At 40.0% G+C, this 10563-nt stretch overlaps 1 protein-coding gene across 1 annotated transcript in view; it reads right to left on the reverse strand.

Annotated features, from left to right (window-relative positions):
• Positions 1-9792, reverse strand: part of LOC149256385 (Prefoldin chaperone subunit family protein) — a 54110-nt gene extending 44318 nt beyond the window's left edge. The window contains exons 1-2 of the mRNA XM_089457416.1: positions 9579-9792; positions 9421-9474 (exon numbers count right to left, since the gene is read on the reverse strand). Of these exons, the coding sequence (XP_089313542.1) occupies positions 9421-9474; positions 9579-9650 (126 nt within the window). The 5' untranslated portion in view covers positions 9651-9792. The remainder of the gene's footprint in view (positions 1-9420; positions 9475-9578) is intronic.
• Between the last annotated feature and the right edge of the window lie 771 nt (positions 9793-10563).

Consider the following 10563-nt stretch of genomic DNA (forward strand, 5'->3'; position numbering starts at 1 on the left):
AGCTCCTCCATTGACTTTATCTTAAGTGACCTTTAATTTTATTTTATTTCACTTAAGTCACTTTTGGCCCTTTTTCTCCAATTAATTATTTTTCTTAATTAAATGACTAATTAAAGTCATTTTTAACTAAGGAAAATGGAAAATCAGCCACCATACTGTCTTTGGCCACTGGAAGTCTCTTCTCAGCATCCCATCCTGTAGATCTTCTCGTTTCGGTTCCAATGAGCTATTACACTGAGGTGTTCCATCAATTAATCTCCCCGGAATGCCACCTTGAGCATAATTAATTAAGTTATGCCCAATAATAATGTTGATTTCTAAAAGTTGTCGGAATGTGATGGAACGAAAGGAAAATTGTGTGGATGATGGGATATTCCAAGCGAATGCCATCAAATCCCATAAGAACTCCTCAAAATGTCATCAAGACCCCTGATGACATAAACCTGCTCCATTGACCTGGCCATCTCCTACCTTGGAAATCCACCCTGGTTGTACTATGAAGAAGAATAAAAATGGGGACATGACAGTCCTCCCGCCCCAAGATTGCTTGCCCTCAAGCAATCCAAATCTGTGGACCAATCTGGTGGCCCAACGCAACTGAGACCCAATGCCCGATCCCATACAAACCACTGGTCCACGTCATGCCTCCAAGCTATCGAAACATGACAGGATCCTCCAATACCTGGATCCCATGTCCATCTCTAACTCAACCTGCTACTAGTAGATCCACCTGGATCCCAATGCCACCAAGAAGGAGCACCAATGCTCCATGGCTCTGGCTGTGCTATAGCTCCGGTTGTGAATGTTGTCCCACCAACTGCGTACCAGCTCATCACTTCCCTCCAATCCAACCTCGGGCATAGGCCAAGGTCATCACCACTCTGTTGATGCAGGGAAAATGCTATGGAAACACTAGTGAACTGTCGATCCACCTCCCACTACTCACTGAAACATATAGTAACCTCCTCATCTAAGTGCCCCTGTTGTATTGTGTCCCGAGCTAAGGTTGATACTCCATCAAAAGTATACCAACTCATGATCTCTCGCCAATCCAATGCATGGACTCTTGTGCAAGGGATACGTCTGTTATGCTAATACTGGTCCAGGCTCAACTCCTTATGCTCTACCTGGACAATCAAAACATGTCCAAGAAATCATGCCTCTCTCCCTCTAATGGGAAAAAGTGAGCAAACTGTGTTGCAAGCCTCATCTATGTACTCCCGGAGAGGGCTGCTGCCTAAAAATGTTGCAACTCCGCTGACTGCCACTACATCGATTTGCACCTCATCAATGGGTAGACCCAAAGATGGATGCACTGCCATCTCCCTCGCCTAATAGGAAACTCCACGCTCATCCAGTCCACCAATCTCCTGCCAAACTATCCTGTCACTCCAGCATCTCCTGAGGACAAGTGTCAAAGAACCTCGTCACCCTGCCAGTTGTCTGTACATCTGTCTGCTCCTCATCAACGACTATCCCCAAGGGTGGTTGCTCATCCTCCATCATCACGAGTTCAATATGAACCTCCAACTGGCTCTCCCAAAGAGGCCCATCATGCATACTGTGTGCCTCATCCTCCTCAGCCAACTCACACTCCATCATATGCTGCTCATGCTGACTCATCACTGGTGACACACTATCCTGAATGTCTCTCCTAGGACCCATGGACTGCTCATCATATGAATCTAGCCTAATGTCAATGACTCACCATGACTCATGCTCCTCTATGTGCTCTCTATGTTGAATCATCAGCCGCTCATCTACTCCCTGATCTCTTTCCCACATGGGAACAATCAATTGCTCCTCGTACTCCTCTACCACACATGGATGCATATCTGGGCTATTGTCATCAACTCCATATGACTGTTCGTGCTCCTCTAAGGTATCATCGTATGAACCCATGGACTCGTCCAACGAAGAGTCATCATCCTGACAGACATAAAGAATATCTCCATGCTCTATCGTTGTCATCTCCTTAGTGTCACTCAAGCATGAGTGTTCAGGTCCCCAAGGTCCTTTGCAGATGAAGCAAAGACCCTTCCCCCTCAGCTCATTCTTGTTGCATGATCCACCAAACTTGAGTTGCTCCTCCCTAGCCAACTGCCTCCTGAACAGCTCAATGTTCTGCTCAACCAACCTCTCGGCTAGCTCATAAGTAGCAAGTGATACCAACTGCTCTCTCCTCCAAACAGAAAACAATCGAGACTGCAACTCCCAACAAATGGCATCACGGCCTCTCATACATGAGGACAAGATGGATTGCATGTGTGTTATGACTCTGTCGGGATGATGTTTCCTAATGCTGAAGAAGCATTGGAACATCTGTAGGATCAAATCATTACACTCTAGATCAAACATGATCTCATAAGTCCTAGTCATGGCCATGACTCCTAAAATATCAAGCTTCTTCCTAAAGGTAGAGCTTGCACTGTTGTCCAAGTCCTGGAAAGACTCTACTATCAGTTTGAAAACTCTCCTCATAACACCATTAGTGTAAGGCACTATAGGGGTAGTTAGTCTCATGATGTTATTGAGACAAGACGCAACTAGAAGTCTAACCCCTTCACAAGGTTCCTCTAAGAACTTATGTTGTATGAGAGCAAGCATCGCTAGTTTTAGAGCCCAAATTAATTTCCTCCCTTCTAACTAGATCACTTTGGAAAGGAGGGCATCTAGTTCATCAAGTTTGAAGAGAATTTTCCATTTGACCCTCATGTGCTTCAAATCTATTCCAAGTGCAAATATTTTGTGCCCAATCTCCAACTCTTTTTGCAGATCCCTTGGCTGTTCTTTTTGAAGGATTGCATAAGATTCCTCTTGATAAAGGTCTGTTGTCTTGCTTGGGTTTTTGGTCCAATGATGCATGAAAGTTCCAAGGGTCATTGTTTAATTTTTCCAATTTATTTAGGAGTTTTGTGAGTTTCTCCATGTCTTCAGCTCAATGAGGGCAATTACATGTTAATACAGCAATAATAGTACAACAATTCCCTCACAAGTCATACTCAACAACTACATAGAGGTTCAAATATAATATGAACACCTCTTGTAGGCCCAACACCCCAACAACTTAAAATTTTACTGTAGCAATAATATATGAGACATTTGGCAAATACAAGTATTCAACTCAACAAATGCACTTAAGGGCAAACTTACTGCAATCTATATCTCACACATAACTCATCATGCCCAATACACCAACAACATTACACTAACCTACAATGCCTCTCATTCTGTAGCATATATTTATAATGACAGACCAATGTCAGCAGATACTCAAGTTTTGGTCACAGGCAATAGTACTGGCAACAACTTTCACACATTCTAGCAGCAATGATATTTCTGCTACTTAATCTCTTAGCAGCAGATTAGTTGTATGTCAATAAACTATATAACTGTAGTGTCCCACATATGATAAAAGAAAGAGAATAACTCATATGATGCGTACTCAAGCATTGACAGCAATAGGAAATCTGACCTTCCATTACAGCAATTTCCTTCATTCATTCATTGTTTGGAAAACGGATGCCAATTCGATGCAGACAAAGTACACCTCTTTCCGCGCCTTCACGTGGCTCCCACTCAACTTCTTTGTGTAAATTTCTTCTACTCTTTTCAGAATTGCGTAGAATGATTTGCTACATGTGGTTACCACATTCTTAGCGTCGCCATTGCACCCAAAGACGTTTGCATCGTTTGGTCATTGTGCACGATGCTTATGCCGACTTTAGTTCCTCGAATTCTGCGTGCAACCAGTGCCTTGACCCCTATTCCCGGTCACTACAACGCTTCCTTAACTCACGTCGACCTCAGGCAACAATTGACGTCTTGCATGCATCGATCTAATTTGTCGCTCCTCTACGTTATTTCTCCGATGAAGGTCCCCTATCACATAGCCACCACGATCGATCTAGCAACTTCTGATATGGCCCACGTGACCCGAAATCTACTCATGGAGCAGTCAGCAATCAATCGCTATCCATAATCACATTTCGTTCCTCCACAGGCTGCATACATCCAATGACCTGCTAGCGGCTTCAACTCAGTCCCAAAACTCGTGATTGGTCAACGTAATAGGTAATTTGGCTTTCCCCCAGTCGACCATCCTGCTTCACATGAGTGGATTACATGAACGACTTCGACGTGTGGCTCTTCGTGCATTGCTAATAATGCAACGTGACCCGTAGAGATGAGTAAATCGGCCCCCACAACACTCTGTCTCAGAGTGGCAAATACAAGAAAACACTATATACGGGTCAATCAATGCCTTCGTCCCAACACCTTTAACCTGAACGTCACATCGATTGCCTACGATTCAACCTTGATTTCTGTGGGGTTGGACGTCTTGTTTGCTGGTGCCATTGACTGAATCATTTAAGAATACCATATCCGTGTGGAAGGGTTGTCTTCTTCCTTAAGAAAGCGCAATGATTCTTTAATGGGTTAACTATTGTTTGGGGAGTCGCAGCAAACCCAAACAGAGTACCCTCCTCGTACTGCCTAAAAATGATGGATTGTTTAAAGAGTAACAGATCTTTGAGTTCAAGGAAGCTTCAACTTGTTCGAATAGTAGCGCGCAGGACATATTGAGATCAACCCCTCAGGTGACTTGGCTGGATTAATTATACGGCCTCAAATATGCGCCTTAGGTTGATATCTCAATTTACGAATGAATAAATTACTCCTTTGATCTCCTCTTTGATGGTACCTTCCCGCATTCAACCATAGCAATATTGATAGAGATGACACTGCCTCAATAATAGGAACCCTGGAAATGACACTGCAACTTCACGATGAGATCTTTATCTCCCCTTTTTAATAATAAAGTTTGATTCAAATAATCATTTTCACACAAAAATAGTTGCAATTGAATCCTGAAAACCCTCAGGCTAAGCCAAGACCAAGGCTCTGATACCATTGTAGTGTCCCAATTGAAATAAATTTGGAACAACTCGAATTTTAACTCAAAAAATCTCTAGATAAAAATTATATTCATAAACAAAAGATTGCCATGTAAAATAAAACATATAAAATGCATGCAATTCTATAATCACAATAAGCGGAAACAATCTCAGCTTTATTATAATATATAAATTGGGGTTTTACATGTTGGAATAACAAAATAGCTGAGATAGTTGGCCTCAACAGATCTACAATAATGCCACAGTGGGCCTCCCAAATCACACTAAAAATCAAATAATTGCAACTTGTGAACCCTGAATGGATCCACCAAGGGAAGATGGGTGCTCGCCCAATCTCTCTAAATCACCCGAGGGTTTCCGTCTTGGGGCTACCAATGGAGTAGAGAATCAGGTTCTCAACTTCTCATACAAGAAATAATACTCAATCCCAGATGTCCCTAAATGATCTCCTCCCCTTTTATAGATCTATGGATAGATCTCCAAGCCTCTAGAAGCATCTTATTTTATTATTATTCTAGAAGCTCCTCCTTTGACTTTATCTTAAGTGACCTTTAATTTTATTTTATTTCACTTAAGTCACTTTTGGCCCTTTTTCTCCAATTAAATATTTCCCTTAATTAAATGACTGATTAAAGTCATTTTTAACTAAAGAAATGGCAAATCGCCCACCATACTCTCTTCAGCTACTAGAAGTCTCTTCTTAGCATCCCATCCTGTAGATCTTCTCGTTTTGGTTCCAACGAGCTATTACACTAAGGTGTTCCATCAATTAATCTCCCCGGAATGCCACCTCGAGCATAATTAATTAAGTTATGCCCAATAATAATGTTGATTTCTGAAAGTTGTCGGAATGCGATGGAATGAAAGGCAAACTGTGTGGATGATGGGATATGCCAAGCAAATGCCATCAAATTCCATAAAAACTCCTCAAAATTCCATCGGGACCCCTAATGACATAAACCTGCTCCACTGACCTGGCCATCTCCTGCCCTGGAAATCCACCCTCATTGTACTACGAAGAAGAATAAAAATGGGGACATGAAATACTCCCCTCAAACACCTGCACAAGTTGCAACATATTTGAACAAACCTGCAACACACTGTAGCACCTCAGCAACATCCTCATCAAGCTAACACACAGCTACAAGAAGTCAACCATAGTTCCTGCACTAAGTCATGAGCACCAATAGCACATGAGCAACCATCATCCTACATCAAGGTTGACATCAATGCCAACACAATCAGCTCAATGCCGAGACAACCAGCTGCAACCATACTACAAGGAAGGCATCAATGCATCAATTAGTCTACATAGAGTTTACATCAATGCCAACATGAGCTAGCTGCCATCATGAACCAATACCAACATCAACTAACTGGAACCATGCACACCATAATGCCAACAATGGTGTGGCAATCAATGCTCTACAATGTTGAAGGCCCACGGCTCTCAACGCTCACCCTACAAGTGGCTTGGATCCCGTATAAGGAGACCAAGTCCAAGATGAAAACCCATATGCAATCATGTATAAGATCCAATGTGTCTCATCACCTTCAGTACAATAATTCATTAGTATAATTGAGTATATAAGCTTGCTAATCAAGGGCAGAAGTGGGCACTTCATAGTGGCATGCCCTTCCAAATGGGCTTTACACATGTACTAATGTTACCTTTCTCGACAAGAGAGTTAATGAAGGACCCTATTAGGTGGTTGCAACCTCTAAGGGAGTGATAGGTTCGTGGTAAGAGGTACACCCATCAAATGGTCGTTGTCATGTGAAATAGTGATGGAATGGAGTGGGGACAGGAGGGAAGGCTCCAAACCATATGCCATGGTACAAGGGTTGCTATAATAAAGGAAGCCCATACCTTGGGTGTATGAATGTAGGAGGGAGCAATCATGGTACATGAGTTACCCCGCCCGTTTTTTTAGGAAGGAGGCATTTTGGGATTCCATCTGAACAAAATTCTTCCCTTGTGTCTCCTCTAGGCATCCATAAGTTTTGAACAAATTCCAACGGTGGAATTTTGATTAAATTGATGCCCTAGCTATCACACTAAGTGGGAACCCTAGGGGCTATCCTTCAACTTAGGGATTTCTTGAAGGTTTGTACTTTAGTAGCACATCATTCATAGTCTTTTCTTTTGCCTACCTTGACCTTGGATGTGCCTATATATAGTCATATATTTCAACCCTAGGTCTCATGTAGGATCTTTTTCATGGGGTTCTTCTTGTAAAGTCTTTCTAGCTCTCCCAAAGCTCACATATTTATTGAACCTTTCCATTTAATGAGCCATCCTTGCCTCACTTTGAAATGTATTATAGATACATCAATCACAAGTGAGGGACACTAGGACTCCCCCCATTGGTGAAAATTTGAGAAGAGAAGGGGACTTAGGCTGTGGTGACAGTGGGTCTTTGTCCCAAATTGTTGTTGTGCCCTCTAGCTCTAGCCACTAGGCTTGCTAGTTTTTGCAGCAACAGATCCCACCCTACCTAGACACCATTTTCCTTGTCCCGGCATAGCAATGGAGCAGTTCTAGTTTGGGTCTGAAGATTGACAATTTTTCCTTGTTCTTGCACAACGATTCTTCTTGAGCAACTCAAATCAGTTTTGGCACAGCGAGGTCAAGGTTCTGTATGGATATTTTCAATGATCAACCCATTCTACCCAACGACCAACGAAGCATCTCCCACTTTTATTTAGGGAAAAACCTTGATAAATTATTTGGTGCGAATTGAGGGTTTGAAGCAACGAAGTGTTGATCCCATCTAAGGAGATTTTGGACCACAGGCCGTAGGGCAAAGCTGCAGACTCTGTTTCTAACAGAAAATTCCTAGTCCGAAGCTACTTAGGTCTATCGAGTTGTGTGACTTCCCAACCAAAGTTCATGGCTTGTTTTAAGGACCAGCATAGATCCATCTTAAGTACGAATCTAACATGAGCCGAGAGGGATCAAATTTCTTCACGTGCAAACTTCTTTAGAGTGCAAAATACAATGTGTAATTTTTCATTGCTTAAATTGTATTTTTGATTACTATATATAGTATATATAGGACCAAATAAATGTTTTAACCATACAAATTTATTTTTTCATGATATATACATAAAAAAATTTAAATATATAATAAATACATAATTGCCATTAAAATATTTTACATGACATGTACATCGAGACATTTTATCAGCCCAAATTAGAATGGTGATATGGACATAAATTAGTTAACATAGATCTTCAAATAGTTTATGTAAATCTCTTGCTGACATATTTTTGAAAAGTATAAGGTTTAAAAATCTTACTCGGATACTTTTTTACTTCTAATTACTTTGCAGCATAATCATTTTTTTTTATTATAGCCAACATTGTTTTTCTATTTAGAGCATAATTATTTTCCTTTTAAAGGGGCACATGCCAACTCGACGAACAGACAGACTTAAACATCCCCTCATACTGGGCTGTAGAATGAGACTCTTGGCCCAATAATCTGTTGATCATTTAGGACAGTCAAGGACATAACAAAAAACAGTAAAGTAGCCAGTCTAATACAGTAATTGATAGCAAGCTAGCAAGTTAGTAATTAAATTGGACAGTGCAGTTTAGTACTGGTGTATTTAATTTGGCATCTCAGTACTGTTTATGGGAATTTGATTGGTTGAATATATTTGCTGTTGAGGGCAGTGAACCCTCACTTCTGGGAATTTGTTGAATAATCACAATTTCTGTCATCAATAGAGTTGTAATCCACTGTGCATCATTGGTTGGATATATTCTCGGCTATATAACTCTAAATCTGTGAGAATTCACTGAAGGATTGTACTGCTGTTGCAATTTTATATTCATGCCTAAATACTGCTATGAATGGGCCTTACTGTTAATGATTTTTTTTAAAAACCCTAACCAGGAAGGAACCCTAAGGGCAAGAAATTACCCTAGGACATTACACTAGAACATGCTCTGTATCCTAAAGGTTTTCATCGAATAGAATTATAAAGCATACTTCGAAAAATATAGAAGGGCACCGTGCACTTAAAAGGCTACAAAGCCACAAACACCAGTTGGCTCAATGGCTCTGAAAGCCTTCCTAATTCTTTCACCACTATATTTAAATAACGGGTAGTTCCTTGCACTGCAACTATCTGGCCAAATCTGTCGGTGTGGATGAGAGGCAACGTAACCAAAAAAATTGTACTCCTATTACACTGTTTCTTCTACTGCATTTCCTTGTCTCTAAATACATTAGAAGTTGTTCCTCTCAGTGTTCTTTGCACCGAAAGAATCGAGACGCTCTGCAGCCGATACATCAACACTTTTTGTAAAGAGGCATCGAATCTACAATAAATTGGGTGCATTGGATTTGATGGAATGAATACAGACATGAGCACAGATAAAATAGTGAGATAGCTTAACCCTCTGACATCCAATAATTTAAAAAAATTGTATTCTCTATAGATAAATTAAATCCAAAATAGGAAATGAGTCATGGAGGAAAAAACAGACCCTTGAAGACGGAAGACTCTTGAGTTCGGCAATAGCCACCTGCAGTTGCTTCGTCTGAGAGTGAACACATCAAAAGCAAATAATTCAATAACTATCAAACGCAATTATAGCATGATTTCGAAATTAATGTTGTATGGCAAAACAGAAAGCTAAAAAACCTTGAAAGTGAGCTTGCGTTTAGATTCTTCAGTTTCAGTCAAAGGCGCAGAAGACGGGGATGAAGCCGCCATTTGATTCGTACTCGCAGTTGATGTTCCGTTCTGGTTTGGTTTTTGAATGCCTGAACTCCTCAATCGATTATCGTATTATTTATGCGATTTATTTGATTTAAACTTAAACACAATGCCTAAAATCCTGGAGCTCCTTAGCGGGTTATTGTACTATTTATGGGATTTATTTCACTTAAACTGTACCCACGGATTTTATTAATATTATTGTTGATTTATTTTAACCTTCAATTTATCAAGCATTGGATTTTATTAATATTATTTTAGATTTATTTTAATTTTGAATTTATCAAGCATTCAAAAATTCATATTATTTTAGATTTATTTTAACCTTGAATTTATCAAGCATTTAAAGGGATCAAATCCATGTAAATTTCTTCTTTAGTGTAAAATGTGAGAAAAAGTTTGCATCTCGAGACATTTAAACTCATTGGGACATCATAAATTTGGGGTTAAGAAAGTTCGAGGCTAGTTTCAATAGTGTGTATTGTGAGTCTTTTTTTTCTCTCTTCATTTAGATCCTTGGTAAAAATGCATATATTGTGGTTCTTTATAATATTATTTATATTATATAAATTTCTCATATATATATATAAGTATTCTCATTTTTAATTTATTAAAACCTGGATTTAATCTTTATGAGAATATTTTTAGTAGTCATGAGGATGGAGGGTTTAGGTATATCTCAAAAACAATTATAATTATTTTAAACTCTCTTATCCTCCTCTTCTTCTTTGTCTTGCAGGTTGTTCAATAGGTCCAACGCCTGGCCACTGGGCTTACAGTGTCCTCTGCGAGGGTTTCTTGTTTTTAGCTCCAAAAATTGGCTGGTTAAATTATTATCTAGAGGAACCATCCCCCTCGTTAGATGGTGTCTCTTGTAATGTTTTTCTTCTTATCGCTTGACAATGCAGTA

Source organism: Pinus tabuliformis, chromosome 7, assembly GCF_031772625.1.
Source record: "Pinus tabuliformis cultivar Carrire ecotype Pingquan chromosome 7, CPIR1, whole genome shotgun sequence".
NCBI lineage: Eukaryota > Viridiplantae > Streptophyta > Pinopsida > Pinales > Pinaceae > Pinus > Pinus tabuliformis.